Here is a 26,807-nt window from a genome sequence, read left to right on the forward strand (position 1 = left end):
CTGCTGCGACCAACCCCAAAGGTTGGCATCTAGACATGTGCACAAAAAAAAAATGTGTTTCTTTTCGTCTCGTTTCCGTAGATTCGTAAAGATTTGTAATTTCGTAAGACGCGAGTTTTCATATTCGGACTCGTTCGTTATTTCGTAACAGTTTTATTTTCGTTGATACTGAATGATTTGTAATTCTGTCTAATTTATTCTCTTTGATTCCAAATTTGTAGTTGTGTTAGATAATAATTTTCGTGTATTCGATACACTACTCGTAATTTAGTAATTGTTACTTTTGTGAGATTGCCTTTTCCGTTGATTCGTAATATTGTTTTGTTTTCGTTGATTCGTGTCTACTACCGTGCTTCGAATGGATTCGTACTTTTATAAATACATCGCGGACATTCGCAATCTCGTATTTTAGTTTCTTTTTTTAACACATGGCTATAAGCCTCCGCCCCTGAACGCCATTTGGAGAGGGTGTATCTTAATTTCTAATAAGTCCTGTACTTACTCCCAGTCCACCCCCTTAGTCATGAGACCTGACTCAGTCTCCTCAACTGAATCTAAAAAGATTCAGGAATGTATTGTGACTCAGACACAAAAGAGATAAGCTGATTGGCTAAGATATTAAGTAAGATACATCACTCACTGCACTGCCCATTCAAAAGAACGATTCAAGAACATGAAATTACGAACAGACAAAGAAATGAATTTACGAACATACGAATGAAAATACGAACATACATATTAAGATACACTTTCTTACACTGTCCATTCAAAAGAACGATTCGAGAACACAAACGAATGAAATTGCCAACATACAAAGAAACGAAATTACGAACACACAAACAAAATTACGAACAGACAAAGGATTGAAAATACGGAATGCAAATCATTCATTCTAGATGTCATTTTCGTTCTTTTACTGTTTCGGTGTTTCGTATTTTCGTAAGTTTGTCCATTCGTAAGTTCGTATTTTCGCATGTTTGTTATTTTGCTTATTCGTAATTTTCGTACTTTGGTTCTTTCAGCTATTCGGATGTTCGAATTGATCCGAATGTATGAATACTAACTAATTTGTACGAAAACCGAATCGCACATGTCTAATGGCATCTGTAAGAACGGGAAAAAGGAACAGCCAGAAAGAAAGGAGAACAGAGTAAGAGAAAGTCTGAGTCTAGAAAGGGAAAGTAGGACAGAGTAAGAGAGAGTCTGAGTCTAGAAAAGGGAAGGGAAAAAAGAACTCAGATTTAGATATGCAAATAGAAGCAGTCAGAGAAGGCCCAAACAAACCGGTTGAAGTGAGGGAAAAACTCATAGGAAATCCAAGGTTTCCAGAAATAAAAAGTTAAGTAGCGCTGGGGCGCGGATAAGCCGAGAGTCAGGCAATGCAATAGGGTCAACTGCGGACCATTAAATGGAAGAGGTTCTTGAGCAGGCCAAAAACCCTGGACCAGAACCCCACCAGTCTCAGGCAGGACCCCCAGGTATGCAGGACATCTCCCCTTTGTCCACAGTTACAAAAGCATCTGTCACTACTTCCCGGAAAAGCATGGGTGACCCAAGCAGGGACCCAGTACTATCTGAAAAAAAAACCTATACGTAGCTTCAAGCGTGTTTGTATTAAAAGAACATTTTGCAACTGTTTTCCAAGCCTTACTCCAGTCCTCTACCTCTATTGGGGGATTGGAGGTCCCACTTTCATTGACACATGTAGGAGAGGGATGCTGATGACGGGCGTCCATTCAAAGATGTGTAGATGGCTGAGATGAGGCCAGGGGCCCCCAGGGATTTTATAAATCTTTTGCAAAGTTTCATACTTGGAGATCCTACCAGTAACAGCGCTTCCTGTTGCAGGCTGACAATGCTAAGCCACTGTTCTGTAAATAGAATCAGCATTGTCAGGCTGCCATGTGCTCTCATCTGGGCAGTCTGTCAGGTTTATCACACAGGCATTTCAATAGCCAAGTACAGAACGAAAACACTCTTGCCTTTTCCAAGGCTGTGCAGTGGCAAGGCACTCTATTCACATTGAATGAGCTAGCAGTGCACCTTAACACGCTTAAAAAAAATGCCTTTATCCAATGCAGCACGGCACAAGATGTGATATATGCATTGGGGTGCATCGCCCAGTGTGCCCACCAATGCAATTATGCACTGAGGTGCCATTTAAAATTAGTAATCTTGCAATGCATCACACCATTGTGTTGCTGCATATTGTGGGAACTCTGGGCCAGATTCATAAAGAAGATACGACGGCGTATCTCCTGATACGCCGTTGTATCTCTGAGTCTGGCCGGTCGTATCTATGCTCCTGATTCATAGAATCAGGTTACGCATAGATCTCCCTAAGATCCGACATGTGTAAGTGACTTACACCGTCAGATCTTAGGCTGCAATTCTAGGCCGGCCGCTAGGTGGCGATTCCATTGCGGTCGGCGTAGAATATGCAAATGAGTCGTTGCGCCGATTCACTAACGTACGCTTGCCCGTCGCAGTAAATTTACGCCGTTTCCGTAAGAGATATGCGGCGTAAAGATAAAGCTGCCCCCTAGGTGGCGTAGCCAATGTTAAGTATGGCCGTCGTTCCCGCGTCAAAATTTGAAATTTAACGTCGTTTGCGTAAGTCGTCTGTGAATGGCGCTGTACGCATTTACGTTAACGTTGAAACCAATGACGTCCTTGCGACGTCATTTAGCGCAATGCACGTCGGCAAATTTTAGGGACGGTGCATGCGCAGTACGATCGGCGCGGGAACGCGCCTAATTTAAATGATCCACGCCCCCTACCCGGATCATTTGAATTAGGTGGGCTTGCGCCGGGCGGATTTACGCTACGCCGCCGCAACTTTACAGGCAAGTGCTTTGTGAATCAAGCACTTGCCCGTAAAAACTTGCGGAGGTGTAACGTAAATGTGATACGTTACGCCGCCGCAGATTTACGCGAAAATACGTGAATCTGGCCCACTGTATTTACTATGCAAATATGTAAAAGGGGCTCTTAGCCTTTAAAGAAAATATAAACTGGTTTTGAACATATCTTTTTTTTGTTTATCATGGTCAGAACTAAAAAAAATTATTAACTTGCAAAAATATTTTTCCTCTTCTTTTTTTTTTGCAGCTCAATATTTTTAATTCAAATCAGATAATGCTCTAGACTTTTATTTTCACATAAGTTGGCATGCATGCATTTAATTGAAAGCGTTTATCTGATGCTAGGACTATATAAAGCATCACCTATAAACTTAAAAACAGAGAAAGAAAACCCAACATTTTTTAAATAAAATGAACCCAAAACCATCTGGGCTAGACGTGCACTGCCGAAAAATGTGTTCGTCTTAGTTTTAGCTTCATTTTTTTTTCTTTTTTTTTCCGGATCATTCGTTATGATCGCAATTCGTAAATTAGAAAATTTGTAAATTCATAAAATTTGTGAATTAGAAAATATGCAAATTTGTACATTTGAAAATTCGTCCTTTTCTAAATTTGAAAATCTGAAAATAGGAAAGAAAATCTGAAAGAATCAAAATACGAAAATTCTAAAGAATAACTAACTAATAATAACTAACTAATACATGATAGATAGTGGAATTTCCTTTCAAATTTAGCTATTAGTGAACGTAATGAAAACAAATTTATCCGAAGTTAGGAATTATCCAAAATAATGAATGCCGTATTCAAACAAATGGAACGGAACAAAGTAATGATAAAAAATAAAAAGTTTTTTATTATTGTTATTTATTTTTATTAATTTATTATGTTCCATTCGTTTAGATACTGCATTTTGTTTTTTTCGGATAATTCATAACTTCAGATAAATTGTATTCATTTACGTTCACTAACCGCCAAATTTGAAAAGAAATTCCAATACAGTATCTATAATTTGATGTAAAGTAACAATCAGTGCCCAAAAAACGTTATAATGTGCATAAAACTGTAAAAACCCCACAGCTGCTGTAACACTCAGTGATTCACCACACCAATTAAACAATTATTTCCTTATAGCGCAGTGCTGTGTAACCTTTAAATTATTATATAAAAAAACACCATTTAATTTTATATATGTATGTATCTCTCTCTCTCTCTCTCTCTCTCTCTCTCTCTATATATATATATATATATATATATATATATAGATACACAATCCCCTATTATGTTTTATTATATAAAAAAACACCATTTAATTTTATATATGTATGTATGTATATCTATATCTATATCTATATAGATATAGATACACAATCCCCTATTATGTTTTCTTAAATAAGTGATTAAATCACAGTGCAACCAGTCCATATAAAAAAAAAAAAAAAAGGAAAAAAAATCTTATGTTTTTTTTTTTAACATAAGCATTTTTTATTTTTTATATATGGACTGGTTGCACTGTGATTAATCACTTATTTAAGAAAACATAATAGGGGAATGTATATAAAAAAAACATTCAATGGCGTTTTTTATATAATGATTTAAAGGTTACACAGCGCTGCACTATAAGGAAATAAGAATCTATAATTGAATAGTTATTATTTTAGATTTTCGAATTTACGAATGTTTGGAAAAATTCGTTAAATGGGTTTTCGTTAATTTGGATGTTTCAGAATTAATTAATTTGTCGAAATTCGTTAAAAAACGAATTCAGAACAAAACAAATTGCCTAATGTCTAATACGGGCTCGTTCACACCATGCGCAACAAAAACCCGCTGTATGTGTGCGTTGCCACTCATTCTTCATTGCAACCCACAGCGCACATATGTAAATTTTTGGTGCATTGCACTGCAAAGCCAAGACTAGTGTAGGTGCAATTTTTTGGCATTTAGGAAAAATTTATTGCAATAGGCATCAATGCGTAAGTACGTTACGGTGTGAACGAACCCTCATAGACCCTATAAGAAAATGAAAGAGCAAGTGTGCCTTACCTCCTTCCCGGAGTGTGTGTTCTGACTGTCAGGTCTGTCCGGAGTAGAAGCTGTTCTGTCAAATAATGAAGTCTTTGTGTCTGGACAAAAGCCGCAGAAGTCTTCGTCTAATGTTTCTGCGAAGGCAAATGGAAACCATTTACACTTTATGATGAATGGTCTGTAAGTGAAAAGCCTAGGGAAGTTTTTTGTGTGAAACAATCACTTGCTCCGCTGGCCTCCTGTCTGTCTATTAGAAGGTGACCCTTACCTGGTGGGGGAGGTGACTTCTCCAGTAGGTCCATCAGCTGCTGCCTTATGGGACTCTTCACTTGGGATGCGTAGCTCATTGCAGAATTCTCATTTAAGTCCAACAGGTGGGCATCACTGCAATTTCACAGAAGAGAAGTTATTGGTTGGATTATGCCAAAGATGAGAATCGACTACTACTCCCCCCGGTAAGGACTCTTGCAAACGATACTCCCATTTGAGCATCTACTTTTTCAGACTTTTTTAATGTATTTTAGCGCATATGCATTCGCGCATATTTTTCACGCATGTGCGGAAGCTTGTTCTTGCAGTCCCAATGTCAATGGACAAATCTGTGCACAAACGTGCGGCATTTGCGCACTTGAGGCGAAAATTACTGACCAGAAATGCAGATTTTTTTTTTTTTACTGACGAATACACGGCACTTGTTTACACACCTGTGTGCATAGGCACATTACAAATAATAAAAAAATAAATAAAAAATATATAAATATAAAGGGCGCAAAATTGGTAGTGAAAATATGAATTAACTACTTGCCGACCAGCCGCCGTATAACTGGTCGGCTCCCCTGCGCGAGAGCACATAGCTATACGTCACCTTGCGAAGCGGCCACTGGGGGCGCGGGTGCGATCACCGCAGGGCACCCGCGATCGCTCGTTACAGAGCAAGGATCAGGAGCTGTGTGTGTAAACACACAGCTCCCGGTCCTGTCTGGGGAGAAATGCCTGACCGTCTGTTCATACAATGTATGAACAGCGATCAGTCATTTCCCCTAGTGAGGCCACCCCCCCTACAGTTAGAACACACCCAGGGAACATACTTAACCCCTTCCCCGCCCCCTAGTGTTAACCCCTTCCCTGGCATTTTTATAGTAATCCAATGCATTTTTATAGCACTGATCGCTATAAAAATGCCAATGGTGTCCGAAGTGTCCGCCATAATGTCGCAGTACCGAAAAAAAAAACGCTGATCGCCGCCATTACTAGTGAAAAAACAATATTAATAAAAATGCCATAAAACTATCCCCTATTTTGTAAACGCTATAACTTTTGCGCAAACCAATCAATAAACGTTTATTGCGATTTTTTTTTACGGAAAATATGTAGAAGAATACGTATCGGCCTAAACTGAGGAAAAAAATTATTTTTTATATATTTTTGGGGGATATTTATTATAGCAAAAAGTAAAAAATATTCATTTTTTTCAAAATTGTCGCTCTATTTTTGTTTATAGCGCAAAAACTAAAAACCGCAGAGGTGATGAAATACCACCAAAAGAAAGCTCTATTTGTGTGGAAAAAAGGACGCCAATTTTGTTTGGGAGCCACGTCGCACGACCGCGCAATTGTCAGTTAAAGCGACGCAATGCCGAATCGCAAAAAGTGCTCTGGTCTTTGATCAGCACTATGGTCCGGGGGTTAAGTGGTTAATAATTTCATTATTTTATACATTATAAAATAATTAAATGTAATATTTTCGCTACTAATTTTGTCTAGATTGCACCCTTTATATTTATATATTTTTTTAGTATATTACTAATTTTAGGTGCAGCACTAGGACATTTAGGTTATTTTGCATTGGCACCGTTACCTTATTCTTTTTTTTACATTACAATTAATGGGCTGTATTTTAGGGCAGTAAAAAAAATAAGCTGTACTGAGCTTTTTTAAGCTGCCGTGTGCAAGAGGCCTAACTGTCTATTATTAAGTGACTTATTATCAGTGACTTAAAGGGGGAGATTTACTAAAACCTGGAGGGTGCAAAATCTGGTGCAGCTCTGCATAGAAACCAATCAGCTTCTAGGATTCATTATGAAAGCGTAATTGAACAAGCTGAAGTTAAAAGCTGATTGGCTACCATGCACAACTGCACCAGATTCGGAATGCTCTGTTTTTAGAAAATCCCCCCCAAAGTGATTGTAAATACTCCAATTTTTTTAAATTTTAATAACATATACTTACCTGCTCTGTGCAATGGTTTGCACAGAGCAGTCCCAGTCCTCCTCTTCTCAGGTCCCCCTGCTGAGTGGGCCCATAGCAAGCTGCTTGTGTGCTCATTTCCAAGCGACCCTCTGCGTGTCCATTGACACACAGAGCATGGCTCGGCCCTTCCCCCTCTTCACTGGCTGTGATTGACAGCCAATGAGAAGGAAGAGAGCAGAGAGAGCCTTTGCTCTCATGCACAATGCTGAATCGAGATTGGGCTCAGGTAAGTATAAGGCGGGGAGGGGGGGTCTGCATGCAAAAGCTTTTTTTAACTTAAAGCAGAGCTCCACCCTAAAGTGGAATTTCCGCTCATCGGATTCCTCCCCCCCTCTGGTGCCACAATTGGCACCTTTCGGGGGGAGGGGGAACAGGATACCTGTCAAAGACAGGTATCCTTTCCCACTTCCGGAAGTCCAGTGACATCGCGGGGCTCCCTCCTCCTCCCCTTGCCGCCGGGCTAATAGGAGAGAGGAGCGGGCCTCGCGCATGCACAGTAGGGTTCCCGGCGTGAAGCCGAAAGGCTACACTGCCAGGTTCCCTTACCTGCAATGGCAACGGCAGCACCCAACAGCTGATGGGAAACATCAGCTGCGGTGCCGACATCGAGGGACTGCTGGACAGGTAAGTCTCCATTTATTAACCACTTCCCGACCTCCCCATGTACATTTACGTCGGCAGAATGGCACGGACAGGCACAATCACGTACCTGTACGTCCTCTGCTAGACGTGGGTCCGGGGGTCCGATCGGGACCCCCCCCGGTACATGCGGAGGTCGGGTTCGCTCGGGGAGCGATCCGGGACGACGGTGCGGCTATTTGTTTATAGCCGCTCCGTCGCGATCGCTCCCCGGAGCTGAAGAACGGGGAGAGCCGTATGTAAACACGGCTTCCCCGTGCTTCACTGTGTCGGCGCATCGATCGCGTCATTCCCTTTATAGGGAAGACACGATCGATGATATCATTCCTACAGCCACACCCCCCTACACTATTAAACACACACAAAGTAAACCCTAACTCCTACAGCGCCCCCTGTGGTAACTCCCAAACTGCAACTGTCATTTTCACAATAAAGAATGCAATTTAAATGCATTTTTTGCTGTGAAAATGACAATTGTCCCAAAAATGTGTCAAAATTGTCCGAAGTGTCCGCCATAATGTCGCAGTCACGAAAAAAATCGCTGATCGCCACCATTAGTAGTAAAAAAAATAAAAAAATAAAAATAAAAAAAAACTATCCCCTATTTTGTAAACGCTATAAATTTTGCGCAAACCAACCGATAAACGATTATTGCGATTTATTTTACCAAAAATAGGTAGAAGAATACGTATCGGCCTAAACTGAGGAAAAAAAAAAATTATATATATTTTTGGGGGATATTTATTACAGCAAAAAGTAAAAAATATTGAATTTTTTTCAAAATTGTAGCTCTATTTTTGTTTATAGCGCAAAAAATAAAAACCGCAGAGGTGATCAAATACCACCAAAAGAAAGCTCTATTTGTGGGGAAAAAAGGACGCCAATTTTGTTTGGGAGCCACGTCGCACGACCGCGCAATTGTCTGTTAAAGCGACGCAGTCCCGAACTGTAAAAACCCCTTGGGTCTTTAGGCAGCAATATGGTCCGGGGCTTAAGTGGTTAAAAGCCAGCAGCTGCAGTATGTGTAGCTGCTGGCTTTTAATTTTTTCCCGGAACACCCCTTTAATGCAGAGAATGCATTAAGGTAAAAATAAAATGCTTTTAGAACCACTTAAAGCAAAAAACAAAAACAAAAAAAAGCTTTTACTTCAACACTCAGCCTCAGTCCAGAGCTTTTACGCACAGTACTTCTTTTTCACCACTAGGTGTCCTCAGTATGATGGCCAGCATCGTTCAGCCCATAGACCTGCCCCAGCTTGTGACTGGGATAGTACCGTAAAAGGAGAAGCAGCAGACTGATTAGCTCATCTCTCTGTCACTCTGCTTTCTCCTCCTATCAGCATGTTTCTTCTCAAAATGATTGGCTTCTTGTGCTGCTTCTTACTCTTCACTACTGTGGAGGTCTATTTTATGTAAATAAGCCTTCAAAAGTTACTATAAATCTTCTTCCTTCCAGGCACAAAGAGTGCCCCCTTGTCATTTGCAATGACTATACAGTGAACAAGCTTGCACCAAGTTTACTATATGGGCTGTTTATTTATACAAGGTGATAGTATCCCCCCTTAGGCCGGCCATACACAGAGCAAATGTTTTTTTCTGCAACCACAGGTTGTAGGAAAGAAATTCACTTGATTCCCCCATCAAACAGCTAATGAACTCAGCACAAAAAGAATGAAAAGAAAAACACACAGCTCCTTTCTCTATCTGTAACGTAGAGACCGTCCTGACTCTCCCGTAGTCCAAGGGAGGGGGCGAGCACGACACTCCACACCAGGGAGAAAGCCTTGCATTACTGTGTGGAGTTACAGACAGAAGAACAGGAAGTGAGGATTTCTCAGAAGAAATAAGGACATTTAAAAGCAAAATGGAAGGATGAGGTAAGTGAAAGAGGACTGCACTGAGGTAAAGGAAGCTATTTAGGATTTTTTTTTTTTTAAATAAACCCCTTTAAAATCAGGAGAGAGTCATCTTGCATTTTTACAGTCATCATATGCCCATATTATTCTACAAGATTTATTTAGCACCAACACTTTAAATAATTTTAATATGTTAAAAATAAAATGCACAATTTTTAACCTAATACATGTTTATAAATTCACATGATTAGATATGCACTATAGAAAGTCCCTTGTCTTCCTATGGTTGGGCTTCCTCGTTTGTTTTCTCTCTCTATATATATATATATAATTATAGTCACCTCACCAGGGGATTTGGGAAATCCACTAAGACGGTGTCATATTTTCCTATGTCGTCTATTTAGCGCTGTGTGAACTTACCCATGATGTCTTAATAGTTCTTCTAATACAGACACTGGTTTGTATTTACACTCCATGGTCAGTCCCTCAAAGAGGTCCACGTCACGCACCACCAACATCAGCGGGGTCAGGCCTTGCTCATTTATAGTGTTCACATCCTGGCAAGAATCTGCGGACTTAAAGGAGTTGTAAAGGAAATATTTTTTTTGCTGAAATGACTGTTTACAGGGTATGGAGACATAACAGTTAACTGATTCCTTTTAAAATTGATTAAAAATAGATCAAAATCAATCATATAATGTACCTCTAGTTTTGTTTTTGCATCTAGTTTCGTTTTTGCATCTAGTTTCATTTTTGCATGTTATCCTGCCTCTGTGCTAGACAGAGCCATAGAGCAGTGATGGTTTGGAAAATTAAAGTAGAATCTCCCAGTACTGTGGTCATCAGGAAACAGACAACCAGGAAGTTTCCAGAACAGAGAAGGATTACAGCAACATCAGAGCGAAAACGAACAATGAGGACATGAAACCAGGACTGCAGTAAGGTAAAGGAAGCTATTTAGCTAAAAAAAAAAATCTTTTAGTAACCCTTTAAAGCGGAGGTTCACCCGCACATGACACTATTTCCCCCTAGATGGATGCTCGTTTTGTCTAGGGGAATCGGCTAGTTGTTTTAAAATATGATCCGTACTTACCGTTTACGAGATGCATCTTCTCCGTCGCTTCTGGGTATGGGCTGCGGGACTGGGCGTTCCTATTTTGATTGACAGTCTTCCGAGAGGCTTCCGACGGTCGCATCCATCGCGTCACGATTTTCCGAAAGAAGCCGAACGTCGGTGCGCAGGCGCAGTATAGAGCCGCACCGACGTTCGGCTTCTTTCGGCTACTAGTGACGCGATGGATGCGACCGTCGGAAGCCTCTCGGAAGGCTGTCAATCAAGAAGGAACGCCCGCTCCCGAAGACCCATACCCGGAAGCGACGGAGAAGATGCATCTCGAAAACGGGTAAGTACGGATCATATTTTAAAGAGTGTTCCCACAATCTTCCTACAGATCTGTGCAGCTGGAGGACTCTTCTATATACAGTCCAGTCTGCAGATTCCTTCTCACATCTATTCTTCACCCCCTCTTACATACAGCCCCTACCGAATCACACATCTGAACAGGTTGTAGTGTCAGTACAATTATCCTCTGAAATATTCAGCATCGCTGTAATCCACAATGCAGCATTAAATCGGTAATAAACCAAAAACCAAAAATTTTATGTAGCACTACCCCCGAAGGAGCTGCTGGTTTGTTTTGGACGGCATGTTACCTCTATTCCTTCGCCGTCTAGGGTATACGATGAGAGTTGAGAAAAACTTCACACCTTAAGCCCCATACACACCATCAGATTATCTGCAGATTTTTGTCTTCAGATTTACCAAAACCATGTAGTACAAGGGCCTGCCTGATTGCATACAAATTGAAACTCTTAAGGTTTGACCTCATATTATATGGTTTTGGTAAATCTGAAGACAAAAATCTGCAGATAATCTGATGGTGTGTATGGGGCTCTAGGCTTCTTTTTCTTTGCTTTATTTACCCAACGTGGTAGAAGAATAAAAGTAGTAGTTGAAGAGGTGGAAGGGTAATAGGTTCAGGCGTATAACTTTATTCGGAAACCAGTGGCGGTGCGTCCATAGAGGGTGCTGGAGCGCTGCCCCCTCTCGCTTCCGCACCGCCACTGATACAATATATAGATTCATGCATTGCATGAATCTATGTATTGCCGCTGCCGCCGACTATTCAGATGGCTGGCCTCCTGGTGAGCGCGGACCATCTGAATAACGGCAGCTGGTTGGCTGTGGAAGTGCCTATCAGAGCCAGCGTCTCAGCCAATCAGGTTCACAGGTTCTGGTTACCGGTAACCTGATTGGCTGAAGCGTCATCGAGGGCGGGAGAAGACATCGAGGGACCATGGAAGGAGGATGGCCGATCCCAGAAAGGTAAGTGCCGGGCGGGCCAGCATTTTACAGGGCACAGTGGCGATAATTACTGGGGCACAGTGGCGACAATTGGCACAGTGGTGACAATTGGCACAGTGGCGACAATTAAAGGGCACAGTGGCGACAAAGGGCACATTGGGGACAATTGGCAGAGTAGCGACAATTTGCACAGTGGCGACAATTAAAGGGCACAGTGGCGACAATTAAAGGACACAGTGGCGACAATTGATGGGCACAGTGGCTGCGTTTGTTGGCATGGCACAGTGGTGACAATTGATGGCACAGTGGCTGCGTTTGATGGCATTGCACAGTGGCTGCGTTTGATGGCATGGCACAGTGGTGACAATTGATGGCACAGTGGCTGCGTTTGATGGGCACAGTTGCTGCATTTGATGGGCACAGTGAGACTGCAATTGTTTATTTTTTTGTTTGTTTGCGCCCCCCCCAAAAATTTTGAGCACCAGCCGCCACTGTCGGAAACACTCCTGCTTCCAGCAACGTAGCTTTCATCACCACTCTAGCCAGAGTGGGTGTTGTGCACCTGGATAGGCCTCTCACCAACCTAGAAGCCAGGATGTCACACAGAAACTTTAGCAAAGTCTCTGCCACAGACCTTCCCAAAGGTGGAGATGTATTCAGTCCAGAATCCTTCTCAACACAGGATTAAGCAACCGGATCTCTCTTGAATAAACTCTTGTTAACTCAGAACTGACAGGCGACCATCACTCAGCCTCTCAGTAATGGTGCGTCCTTCGATGAAGTTCAAGGCCTCTCCTGAGATACCAGCCTTGTGCTCAGTGCTCTCCAAATCAGGTACTTTGAGTGGCTTCCTCCCTCAGGACGGACAGCACAGGACCACTCTGCAAACGTAGACCCAGTCTGACTACCAGGCCTACTTAGTAGATCACAACCCCGGACCAACGTGGTCCCGGAGCCAGGAACACTTGAACACGCACCCCCGGCCATGAGGGCCACATAGGGGGGGTGGTGGGACAACAGGCCAGGATCGGCAACGACCACGACGACAACCCAGAACTAATGACGTCCGTCCCTTAAAGCGGGGGTTCACCCTTAGAGGGCACTTTTCCCCCTTAGATTCCTGCTCGTTATTACTAGGGGAATCGGCTATTTATTTTAAAATATGTGCAGTACTTACCCGTTTACGAGACGCATCCTCTCCGTCGCTTCCGGGTATGGGCTTCGGGAATGGGCGTTCCTTCTTGATTGACAGGTTTCCGAGAGGCTTCCGACGGTCGCATCCATCGCGTCACGATTTTCCGAAAGAAGCCGAACGTCGGTGCGCAGGCGCAGTATAGAGCCGCACCGACGTTCGGCTTCTTTCGGCTACGAGTGACGCGATGGATGCGACCGTCGGAAGCCTCTCGGAAGACTGTCAATCAAGAAGGAACGCCCGCTCCCGAAGACCCATACCCGGAAGCGACGGAAGAAGATGCAGCTCGAAAACGGGTAAGTACTGCACATATTTTAATATAAATAGCCGATTCCCCTAGACCGAACGAGCAGGAAGCTAAGGGGAGATTTTTTTTTTTTTTTAAATGGGTGAACTCCCGCTTTAAGTACTGTCCCCCAGCATGCACAGCGAGGCGATCAACTCCCACTGATTGGCTGCCAAGGAAGAACACCCAATATGCCCTGACTCGACTGCTTCCACCCTTGGCCTAGGGTGGTACCGACACAGAGGCACACGTGAGGCTGCATTTGATGGGCACAGTGGCGGTATTTGATGGCAAAGTGGCTACGTTTGATCGGCACGGTGGCTGCGTTTGATGGGCACAGTGACTCCAGCTAACACTTTGTAAGCAGTTACAGCACCATTTTTTTTTTTTTCTTTGGGATAAAGGTTTTACATAAATGGATAACATATGATCACTGTACGCACCCGTGTCCATTGTAAATGGTTTGTCTCAACCCTGTAACTGCTACATCTGCAAAAGAGCATCTTCTGTTGAAAAACAGACTTCCTGGCAGAGTTACCAGGTGAAAAAAAAGGAAAGGAAACAAAAAAAGAAAATGAATGCAGCCCACCACATCTAAGAACTGGTACAGTGCAATATAATAAATGTTTGTTGTTGGGTTTAATACTGCTTTAATGAAACCAAAAGGCAATCTCCCTTTAGATTTTATTGGTGACACTTTTTTCAGCACTTTTCTGGCTCAATCTGTAGATAGTTTTTTTTCTAGAACTGCAAAAAAAAAAAAAATCGCATTTTCCTTCAGACTTTGCAAAATTGTGTACAGAATTCCCAATCCCTGTTCTGGTTTGGCTGCACAGGGCTGGAACTAAAAATTAGGGTTGCACTGATACCACTTTTTTAAGACCGAGTACAAGTACCGATACTTTTTTCAAGTACTCGCCGATACCAATACTTTTTTTTATGTCATGTGACAGTGGGACTAATATACAGCACCGATGATGCGTGGACTGTCAGTAGTTTTTTACTATTTTATTTTTTTTATTATTTTTTACAATTTTTATATATATATTTTACAATGCTTTCTCTTTTTGGGGAGGTAAGAGTGGATGGCGTCAATTTTTATTTTTTTTATATATTTTAAATTTTTAATGTTTAAATATTGTTTTTTTTTTGTTTGTTTTTTTATCAGCCCTGTTGGGGGCAGGGGCTTTGGTGAGATATCAGGGTCTAAACCAGTAATTCTCAACCAGGGTTCCTCCAGGGGTTGCGAGGGGTTCCTTCAGCTATGGGCAATTTTTGCCTCTCCGAGACACCATTGATCTTTTTAGCTATCTGTAAGGAGGTAATTCTTCCCAATGACCACAAGTGTAAGGACCATTCTTCCCACTGACCATCACACTAATATATCATGAGTTGTAGATTTCAAATTTTAAGCAGGGGTTCCCTGTGACCAGAGAACTATTTCAATGGTCCCTATGTGTAGAAAAGGTTGAGAAAGGCTGGTCTAAACAGACCCCTGACATCTCCTCTTTGAGACAGGGAAAGGGACTGAGGACAGATTGCCCAGTCCCCTTCTCGGCAGCCTCAGCTGCACTAAAGAATAATGAACAGGAGGCAGCGGCTCTCCATTCATAAACTGAGACATCGTAAACACAGATTACAATGCTCCGCTATGAATGATGAATAGACAGATTTAGTGATCAAAGGAAAGAGCCGGTAAATGACAGATCTGCTCTCCATCCTGATAGATCCGGGACAGGAGGGCACTGAAAGAGCACAGAGGGGGACTGCTGGAGGAGCACAGAGAGGAGAACCGGAGGAGCATGGAGAAGCACAGAGAGGAGAACCGGAGGAGCATGGAGGAGGACACGGGACAGTCAGGGGTGATCGTGTGGCGGTGGAGGGAGTTACAAGGACTGATCTCCCTGTATAGATTTCAATAAAGCAGCTGAAAGCCGCAGGGGAGGGGAGGAGGAGAGGAGGAGAAGCGGCGGCTGTCAGCTGCTTTATTGAAATCTTTACAGGGAGATCGGTGCTTGTAACTCGCCGCACTGATCATCCCTGACTGCCCAGGTATCGGGATTAGGCACCGGAGCTTTTGCATGAGTACAAGTACTGGCTTCAAAACTTCAAAAAATTTATTATTTTGCTTTCTTTTTAAAACCCCTTTTATTACTCTCTATGGATGCATCAGAACAGCAGCCCAGTATACTGACCAAAAATTCCTGAATGGTGTCCAGGTCTCCTTGCCAGGCTGCCTGTGCCAGAGCCAGCTGTGGATAGGAGGTTCTCTTAACAGCAGATAACAAATGTGCCCGGATTCCGTCATTGGCAATGTGCAGAGCTGTCTGACAGTTGGAGTTGCACAGTGTGACATCCGCTCCATGGTCCAGAAGGATGGCAATCACCTTTACAAAAAATAAATCAATATCAACAATGTAAACTTCTAACGCTTTAGACAACATTACGACTCGTGATAAACACCGCTCTGAGCTATGATATCCGAATACCAAGTAGCAAGAACACCGACACACCCAAATGCTCTAAGGCTCAGGACGTCCTTCTTACATCCAAAATGAAAACTTGATGAAATGCAAAGAAAGAGCTGGCACTACTGGATAATTCATCTGTGGTCTTTATCGTAACATGCCAAGTTTAAAAAGACATGGTGACGCGTTTCTAGTGTTGAGCAGAATATGCCATATTCGATTTCGCGATATATCTCGAATATATATTCGAATATTCGAGATATATTCGCTAAATTCGAATATTCGTGATATTTTATCGAAATTAAATGATTGCGATTTTTCGCTATTGCGAATGCGAAAATAATTGCGATTTTTTGATAACTGCGGTAGGAGCACTCTGATTGGCTCAGAATATTCGTGATATTTTATCGAAATATCGCAACATGCGAATGCGATATTTATTGCGCAATTTCGAGAAATGCTGGAGGAGCGCTCTGATTGGCTCAGAATATTCGTGATATTTTATCGAAATATCGCAACATGCGAATGCGATATTTATTGCGCAATTTCGACAAATGCTGTAGGAGCACTCTGATTGGCTCAGAATATTCGTGATATTTTACAATACAAAATAATTGCGAATATTCGGCAAATGCGGAAGGAGCACTCTGATTGGCTCAGAATATTCTTGATATTTTACAATACAAAATAATTGCGAATATTCGGCAAATGCGGAAGGAGCACTCTGATTGGCTCAGAATATTCTTGATATTTTACAATACAAAATAATTGCGAATATTCGGCAAATGCAGAAGGAGCACTCTGATTGGCTCAGAATATTCTTGATATTTTACAATACAAAATAATTGCGAATATTCGGCAAATGCGGAAGGAGCACTCTGATTGGCTCAGAATATTCGTGATATTTTACAATAGAAAATAAAAAGTGTTTTGCATTGGTGGTGATTCTTTACTCTATCCATCTGTCACAGCCGTTTGTCAATCAAACACCTTGAAGATTGAACACGTTCATGCTGCATGCTTTGGACTTTTTTTCACTTCACATATCAAAGACATTTTTATGAAAGATTATTTTTCTATTATTGGGACTATATTTCTTTATATATTTGTTTCACTGTGTATTTCACAAGTTATTTGCGCTTGCTTATTTTATAATTTGCCCACATGTCTTGTCACTAGACATATTTTTTATTCTTGTAGAGCGACTCCATTTTCTGTCTTGTATTAATTTATGTTGTATAACATTTTTGAGTTGCTGCTGTATTCTCCCCTTTTTTAAGGTATGCGCAATTTTTTCCTTCTTACAAAAAATAATAATATCAAACATACAAATATTCATAACATACACATACACAAAGCCCCCCCCTTTTGCATCAGAGACAATCAGAGTTCTCCTACCACAGTTATCGAAAATTCGCAATCATTTTCGCATTCGCAATAGCGAAAAATCGCAATTTTTTTCTTTTCAATTTGGCAACATAAAAGGATCGCCTCAGCTTAGCTACTCGGCCCAGGGTCTCTAATCATACCAGCAATGCTTTTAGACGTCGATAGGATGTGATCTGTTTTAAAAATCAAATTGAAAAAATGCGAATATTCGGAATTGCGAATATTCACCGCGAAATTCGAAATATAGCGCGATTTCTCGAATATGCTATATTCGAGTCGAATATTCGCAATGCGAATATTCGTGAGCAACACTACGCGTTTCGGCACAAGCCTTGTTCACAGCTCTCAGCTCTTTAGACAACATTGCATGGGAACCTTTACATAGAAACAGAGAGGCAATGACAGAAAAAGAGAAATTTGTACATCGAGTCTGCTCTTTTTAATTCTTTTTTATGTGCCAAGCATATTTAAATTTACTTTTGACTGACTCCCTCCTTTAGCTGGAGGTCTGTTCCAAGCATCAACCACTCTTTTGGTAAAATAATACTTTCTAGGGTTGGTTTTGATCTTTCCTCCTGATAGTTTGAGGTCATTTCTCCGTGGACTTGATCTTAGCTTCATATTCAATATCCTTCCCTCCTGGACTATATACACACCCTTCATGTATTTAAAGCGGGAGTTCACCCATTTCTAAAAAAAAAATTTTTCTTCCCCTAGATTCCTGCTCGTTCGGTCTAGGGGAATCGGCTGTTTGTATTAAAATATGAGCCGTACTTACCCGTTTTCGAGCTGCATCTTCTTCCGTCGCTTCCGGGTATGGGTCTTCGGGAGCGGGCGTTCCTTCTTGATTGACATTCTTCCGAGAGGCTCCCGACGGTCGCATCCATCGCGTCACTCGTAGCCGAAAGAAGCCGAACGTCGGTGCGGCTCTATACTGCGCCTGCGCACCGACGTTCGGCTTCTTTCGGAAAATCGTGACGCGATGGATGCGACCGTCGGAAGCCTCTCGGAAGACTGTCAATCAAGAAGGAACCCCCATTCCCGAAGCCCATACCCGGAAGCGACGGAAGAAGATGCAGCTCGAAAACGGGTAAGTACTGCACATATTTTAGTACAAATAGCCGATTCCCCTAGAGAAAACAAGCAGGAAGCTAAGGGGAAAAAGTGCCCTCTAAGGGTGAACCCCCGCTTTAAAGGTTTCAGTCAAAACCCACCTTTCCTTTCTTTCCTTTTCTTTCAAACTGTACATATTAAGTTCTTGCAGTCCCGCTCTCCTGATATGTTTGATCCCTCAGATCTTTGACCATTTTTATTGCCAGTCTTTGGACTTCTATCTTATCAATATTTTTTGGAAGTGAGGTCTCCAGGACTAGACACGGTATTCCAAATATCGGCTAAATATCGGCTAAGGCTAGCCATGCTAGCCATGCAATTTTCAGCCTGCAGGATGATTGTGAGAAAATTACTTGATTCCTACACACTAAACAGTGTGGAGAGTACAGCCTGCCAGCCAGGGGGGGACTGACAACTCATGGGGCCCTCGGGCAAAAGGATATTATGGGGCCCCCGGGCAATAGGAGATTATGGGGCCCCCCAGGCAACAGATAATGGGGCCACACAGTACTGTAAACACACACATAGAGTATAAGTACACAGTATACACACACACACACAATATACACACACAGTATACATACACACAGACACACAGTACATACATACACACACTGAGAAGGTACTGGTCAGCTATAATCTTGGGATTTTTAGACCAAAAGGATGTCGGTAAGGGACATTTCAGGGACAGATGTAAAAAAAAACCACAGATTTTTACATACTGTCCCTGGTTTTACTAAGGCTGGCAACCCTGATTGGGCCCCCTAGTGTCATGGGACCCTCGGGCAGTGCCCAAGTGCCCGAATGGTCAGTCCGCCCCTGCTGCCAGCTATTAGATTGATATGGATGCAGTAATTGAATAGCCGAGAATTTTCTTACTTGGCTCTGTTGATGAAAAAAGTAATTTTTTGTCAAGTCAGGTGGTGCCGACATGGCCCCCCGTGGCTTGAATTCTGCCCTGATTCAGCAGGAATCAGACAAAATGTGTATCATGTAGCTTAACTCGTTTTTTATCAACAGAAAAAATATTTGGGTATTTGGGTGTATTTTAGATGATTGCAAAATAAGAAAAAAGTGTGGCCATGTCAGTTGGGAAATCCAAAATAAATATTGGGTGCATCACTAGAGGGATCACCAGCAAGATAAAGTAGGTCCTGATTCCCTTATATAGATCTTTTCTTTAGTTATCACTAGAGGGATCTCCAGCAGGAGGAAGGGAGTCCTGATTTCCCTATATAGACCTTTAGGTATTACTAGAAGGGTCTCCACTAGGAGAAAAGAGGCCCCAGTTCCTCCAGTTATCACTAGAGGAATCTCAAGAAGGAGATACTGATTCCTCTATGTAGATCTTTAGTTATCACTAGAGGAATCTCAAGAAGGAGATCCTGATTTCTCTATGTAGATCTTTAGTTATCACTAGAGGCATCTTCAAAAGGAGATCCTGATTCCTCTATGTAGATCTTTAGTTATCACTAGAGGCATCTCAAGAAGGATATCTTGATTCCTCTATGTAGATCTTTAGTTATCACTAGAGCAGTGGTTATCAACCTGGGGGTCAAATGATGATTTGCCAGGGGTCACCAAATCCTGGGCTGTTCCTGAAGCATGCACCGCTCTCCCAGGAAGGGAGATGATAAGAGGGGGAGGAACAAAGAAAAAGGGAGAGAAAGGAAAAAAAGAGAGAGCAAGAAAGACAGTTAGAGGGAGAGATGGGGGGGGGGACAAGGAATTAGGATAGAGAGAGATGAAAGAGAAAGAAAGTTGAACAAAGAAAGAGAGGTACATCCTAAAATGTACTGTAAGGGGTTTTAATATTGTACGAGTGGAAAGCACTCAGGGAGCGCTAAATGTCCGCGGTTTAGGGGCGCAAATTACTTGTCTTGCCTTCAACCCACGCTATGAAAATTATTTTACTGTTAAGGGTCCCCACAACTTGGGAAATTTTATCAAGGGGTCATGGCACTAGAAGGTTGAGAACCACTGCACTAGAGGGATCTCCGGAAGGAGATCCTGATTCCTCTATGTAGATCTTTAGTTATCACTAGAGGGATCTCCGGAAGGAGATCCTGATTCCTCTATGTAGATCTTTAGTTATGACTAGAGGCATCTCCGAAAGGAGATCCTGATTCCTCTATGTAGATCTTTAGTTATCACTAGAGGGATCTCCGGAAGGAGATCCTGATTCCTCCATGTAGATTTTTAGTTATCACTAGAGGTATCTCAAGAAGGAGATCCTGATTTCTCTATGTAGATCTTTAGTCATCACTAGAGGCATCTCCGAAAGGAGATCCTGATTCCTCTATGTAGATCTTTAGTTATCACTAGAGGGATCTCAGGAAGGAGATCCTGATTCCTCTATGTAGATCTTTAGTTATCACTAGAGGGATCTCAAGAAGGAGATCTAAAGATCTACATAGAGGAATCAGGATCTCCTTCCTGAGATCCCTCTAGTGATAACTAAAGATCTACATAGAGGAATCAGGATCTCCTTCTTGAGATCCCATTAGTGATAACTAAAGATATACATAGAGAAATCAGGATCTCCTTCTTGAGATTCCTCTAGTGATAACTAAAGATCTACATAGAGGAATCAGGATCTCCTTTCGGAGATGCCTCTAGTGATAACTAAAGATCTACATAGAGAAATCAGGATCTCCTTCTTGAGATTCCTCTAGTGATAACTAAAGATCTACATAAAGGAATCAGGATCTCCTTCTTGAGATTCCTCTAGTGATAACTAAAGATTCTTTAGTTATCACTAGAGGAATCTCAAGAAGGATATCCTGATTCCTCTATGTAGATCTTTAGTTATCACTAGAGGCATCTCCGGAGGGAGATCCTGATTCCTCTATGTAGATCTTTAGTTATCACTAGAGCAGTGGTTCTCAACCTGGGGGTCATATGAGGATTTGCCAGGGGTCACCAAATCCTGGGCTGTTACTGAAGCCCGTACCGCTCTCCCAGGAAGGGAGATGATAAGAGGGGGAGGAACAAAGAAAAAGGGAGAGAAAGGAAAAAAAGAGAGAGCAAGAAAGACAGTTAGAGGGAGGGATGGGGGGAAAACAAGGAATTAGGATATAGAGAGATGAAAGGGAAAGAAAGTTGAACAAAGAAAGAGAGGTACATTCTAAAATGTACTGTAAGGGGTTTTAATATTGTACGAGTGGAAAGCACTCAGGGAGCGCTAAATGTCCGCGGTTTAGGGGCGCAAATTAGTTGTCTTGCCTTCAACCCACGCTATGAAAATTATTTTACTGTTAGGGGTCCCCACAACTTGGGAAATTTTATCAAGGGGTCATGGCACTAGAAGGTTGAGAACCACTGCACTAGAGGGATCTCCGGAAGGAGATCCTGATTCCTCTATGTAGATCTTTAGTTATGACTAGAGGGATCTCCGGAAGGAGATCCTGATTCCTCTATGTAGATCTTTAGTTATCACTAGAGGGATCTCCGGAAGGAGATCCTGATTCCTCTATGTAGATCTTTAGTTATGACTAGAGGGATCTCCAGAAGGAGATCCTGATTCCTCTGTGTAGATCTTTAGTTATTACTAGAGGGATCTCCGGAAGGAGATCCTGATTCCTCTATGTAGATCTTTAGTTATCACTAGAGGGATCTCCGGAAGGAGATCCTGATTCCTCTATGTAGATCTTTAGTTATGACTAGAGGGATCTCCAGAAGGAGATCCTGATTCCTCTGTGTAGATCTTTAGTTATTACTAGAGGGATCTCCGGAAGGAGATCCTGATTCCTCTATGTAGATCTTTAGTTATCACTAGAAGGATCACCAGCAGAAGGAACGTGGTCCAGATTTCTCTCAAAAGATCTTTAGTTATCACTAGAGAGAGCTCAAGAAGGAGGAAATAGGTCCTGATTTCTCTCTGTAGATCTTCAGTTATAATTGGAGGGATCTCCTCGAGAAGGAATCGGGTCATGATTCTCTAATCAGTAGTAGTAACCAAAGTCATTTAATAACTTTACTATTGGCTGAAGTAACCAAAAGCTATGAAAACTTATTATCTTGGGTCAATATTTTCAAAAGTCCTACATAGATGACAGTCAGACAATCGGCATCCTATATTTAGCAATGGAAGCCTCCAAGTCTCTTTTCAGTAAGGTTTCTGTTGGCTTTTTATTTTCTTTTTCGTTTACCTCTGGCTGGTTTTCCCGAGCCGCCACAACGAGAGCCGTGTCCCCAGACTCTGAATTCTCAGCATTTATAAGATCTGGATGACCCATCAGAGTGGTGAGGATTTCCTCCATATCCCCCATCGCAGCGCACTGCAGGAATTCAGTCAGCATTTCTTTCTTCTGAGAGGACTCCTCCATCACTCTTCCTATAAATACCAATAATAATCATCAATAGTTCTCAAACTTCTTAATCATCAATAGTTCTCTACACGCAGATATAAATAAGATTCACACCAGTGTGATGAGAACCCTACAACACTAGTCTGTTGGTTGGCACAGCATGCAGGGAGTTGTAGGACTTGCCCGGGGGGTGGGCACAGCTTATCTTTGGTGAAATTTTGGACATCTAACATGGCGAAGCCCAGTAAAGACTTTTCTTCTAAATTTGTGACCGAGTACCAGAGCCACAATCCAACTGTGAGAACTAAAGCTAACAGACACATGGGCTTTCCAGATATTAGAAAATAATTCAAAGCCCCCTTACTCAACAAGACTTTAGATTAGATATTTATGGAATCCCCTAAAAATAAATACAGTGGAACCTCGGATTACAAGCACAATCCATTCCAAGAGTATTCTCGTAATCCAAAGTACTCGCATATCAAAGCGAGTTTCCCCATTGAAGTCAATAGAAATGAAAATAATTAGTTCCGCATTGATTTTAATGGCATGCAATAATGCATGCAGCCAGAGGCAGGGGGCGCCGGAGAGCCTCGGAAACAGCTGGAAAGGCCCGAGGACAGCTCGGCTGATGTCGGCAAACCTCAGAAAGGCTTGGGAACGTAGTATTTCCGAGTCTTTCCGAGCATTTCTGAAGGGGCCGATTGGCTCCAGCGCCCCCACCACCTCAGGCCAAATGCAGTACTGCACACCGCTTTTGCCTGAATCCTGCTCGTTTTGCGAGACAACTTTTGCAAACCGAGTTAGGATTTTTCTAAATACAGCACTCGTATTGCGAAACGCTCATTGACCTCGTTTCTCGCAATCTGAGGTTCCACTGTAAATAAAAAATGGTAGATGCTAAAGAAGCTCTTGTGGGTAAAACTTAGCTTTGGACATATAAGTCACCTAGGAATCTGGCCAACACCAACACATTTCTTCTCTCATATGACGACTTGAAGAAAAAAACTATTTAACTATTTCCTCTGGATCTGGATAACACAGCTTTCTAAAACTGGCCCTACAGAGATCCCACTGTGACTACGTCACATTTCCTAAGGTTTGATTGGGGGCACACATCCCAGGACTTTTGGAGGTGGTTTCAATTGTAATGGTAATTTTGTCAAGACCCTCCCAACATGGCTATATTAGTCTTCCTTAATCCAATATAAAACATATTCTTGCCCATGTGAAGCCCCTGTCATGGCATCTCATTGCTATATAATCTGCTCCTAGCAGTAGCACATATAAACCATGAAGCCAGCCTGCCATACTGGGAGCTGAAATTGTCTCATGATGAACAATGTTCCACAATTCTCCTTCTAGCTCATTCTTCCCCTATCAGTACCTCCTGGCTTAGTGATATAGAGCAGTGTTTCTCAAGTCCAGTCCTCAAGGCGCACCAACAGGTCATGTTTTCAAGATTTCCCTTTAGATGAAACAGCTGTGGTGAAACATCACCTGTGCTAAATAATGGCAAGCCTGAAAACATGACCTGTTGGGGCGCCTTGAGAACTGGAGTTGAGAAACACCGGTATAGAGATTCAGTGGGTTTACGTAGGTGGGACACACGGGTTTCTCCAATGTTCTTGTGATATGGACCAGCTCCCTCTCCCAAGTTTTGTGGCAAGGCCCACACATTGAATCCTATTGGAAACAGATCACCACCCTCATAGCAAAAAAATGTGCCCATGACCCTTCCACAGAACTCTTGGGTCTTCTTAATTTACAACACAACCAAGTCATAAGCCTCATACACACGATCGGACTTCCATCTGACTTTTCCATGGATTTTGGTCTTCAGGGGCGTTGGCTGTGAACTTGGTATGCATACACATGGCCCAACATTTTCAGCCAACATACACCAAACCACGTGCTTTTTCAGCTCTTGACCGCCACCCTTTGAGCAACTTCTGACATTGTCTGATGTTCAGCATTGGTTCAGAGCATGCGTGTTTGTACATCAGATTTTAGTTGGACCAATTTTTGTAGCAGAATACGTGTTGGCCTAAATTGATGGAGAAATTATTTTTTTAAATTTTATTGGATATGTTTTATAGCAAAAGAAATTAAAAGTATTGTTTTTTGTTGTTGTTTTTTTTGCAAAATTGTCTTCTTTTGTTTATAGCGCAAACAATAAAAACCACAGAGGTGGTCAAATACCATCAAAAGAGAGCTCTATTTGTGGGAGAAAAATATATAATTTGTATTTGGGTACAGCGTCGCACGGCCGCACAATTGTCAGTTAAAGTAACGCAATGCCGTATCACAAAAAATGGCTTGGTCATGAAGGGGGGGGGGGTAAATTTTCCAGAGGTCAAGTGGTTAAATGCACGTTAAGAGCGTCAAAAGTGCGTATTTTTAGCAAGCGTTGGCATTAAAGTGTGAAACGTAATCATAGATGTAACGTTAACTACTTGCCGACCAGCCGCCGGCGGCAGGTCGGCTCCCCTGCGCGAGAGCACGTAGCTATACGTCACCTCGCGAAGCGGCCACTAGGGGTGCGTGCACGTCCCCCGCTCGTCCCTGATCCCGACGCACGTGTCCAGCGGGTGCGTTTACCGCCGGGCACCCGCGATCGCTCGTTACAGAGCGAGGACTATGAGCTGTGTGTGTAAACACACAGCTCCCGGTCCTCTCAGGGGGAGAAATGCCTGACCGTCTGTTCATACAATGTATGAACAGCGATCAGTCATTTCCCCTAGTCAGTCCACCCCCCCTACAGTTAGAACACACCCAGGGAACATACTTAACCCCTTCCCCGCCCCCTAGTGTTAACCCCTTCCCTGCCAGTGGCATTTTTATAGCAATCCAATGCATTTTTATAGCACTGATCGCTATAAAAATGCCAATGGTCCCAAAAATGGGTCAAAAGTGTCCGAAGTGTCCGCCACAATGTCGCAGTACCGAAAAAAATCGCTGAATCGCCGCCATTACTAGTAAAAAAAAAATATTAATAAAAATGCCATAAAACAACCCCCTTTTTTCTAAATCCTATAACTTTTGCGTAAACCAATCAATAAAAACGTTTATTGCGATTTTTTTGCGAAAAATATGTAGAAGAATACGTATCGACCTAAACTGAGGAAAATAGTTTTTTTATATATTTTTGGGGGATATTTATTATAGCAAAAAGTAAAAAATATTCAACCTGTCCGGCTATCCCCTTTTTCAAAATTGTCGCTCTATTTTTGTTTATAGCGCAAAAACTAAAAACCGCAGAGGTGATCAAATACTACCAATAGAAAGCTCTATTTGTGGGGAAAAAAAGCACGCCAATTTTGTTTGGGAGCCACGTTGCACGACCGTGCAATTGTCAGTTAAAGCGACGCAGTGCCGAATCGCAAAAAGCGCCTTGGTCTTTGACCAGCAATATGGTCCGGGGGTTAAGTGGTTAAAGTAACGCAATGCCGTATCACAAAAAATGGCTAGGCTGTACATTTTCCAGGGGTCAAGTGGTTAAATGCTCATTAAGAGCGTCAAAAATGTGTATTAAAGCTAGAGGTGCGTTTTTTTGGCATAACTGTCAGCGTATTTTTAGCAAGCGTTAAAGCGTGAAACGTGATCATAGATGTAACGTTAAAGGAAAAGCAATTACCTGTCTGGGATTAGGTGATCACCAGGGATGGGGGACGCCTGGAAGGACTCCGGTAGTTATTGCGGCGGACGCTCACCGGCATGGCACTTGTCCCGTCTGGAAGGTGGGAACGCTCAGTCCATATTCATAGTGTGAACCATTTCCTAAGTGGAGTGATCCTCGCAGAGCTGGACGCCAGTGAAAGGAATCTTTTAGTTTACACATCGCTGCTAAGACAACCAGTCAGCTGAGTCTTTGTGATTGTCCCATAGGCGGGGAGACTGAAATACTCGGCATGACTTCATCCTAAACAGGGAGCCATGCTTCTCCACCACCGACCCCTCTAATGACAACTCACCCAGACGAAGGAGAATAAAAAGGCACAGAGTTATAGCTACATTCAGAAATAGTTAAGCCGGCGTATCAATAGAATAC

At 42.3% G+C, this 26,807-nt stretch overlaps 1 protein-coding gene across 1 annotated transcript in view; it reads right to left on the minus strand.

Moving 5' to 3' along the window:
• The window catches only part of MAP3K19 (mitogen-activated protein kinase kinase kinase 19), a 64,276-nt gene extending 37,677 nt beyond the window's left edge, over positions 1–26,599 (minus strand). Inside the window, exons 1-6 of the mRNA XM_040358091.1 lie at positions 26,394–26,599; positions 22,598–22,782; positions 15,672–15,863; positions 10,054–10,208; positions 5,158–5,273; positions 4,908–5,023 (exon numbers count right to left, since the gene is read on the minus strand). Of these exons, the coding sequence (XP_040214025.1) occupies positions 4,908–5,023; positions 5,158–5,273; positions 10,054–10,208; positions 15,672–15,863; positions 22,598–22,774 (756 nt within the window). The 5' untranslated portion in view covers positions 22,775–22,782; positions 26,394–26,599. The remainder of the gene's footprint in view (positions 1–4,907; positions 5,024–5,157; positions 5,274–10,053; positions 10,209–15,671; positions 15,864–22,597; positions 22,783–26,393) is intronic.
• Between the last annotated feature and the right edge of the window lie 208 nt (positions 26,600–26,807).

The sequence above is a fragment of the Rana temporaria genome, chromosome 6 (genome assembly GCF_905171775.1).
Source record: "Rana temporaria chromosome 6, aRanTem1.1, whole genome shotgun sequence".
In the NCBI taxonomy this organism is placed as follows: Eukaryota; Metazoa; Chordata; class Amphibia; order Anura; family Ranidae; genus Rana; species Rana temporaria.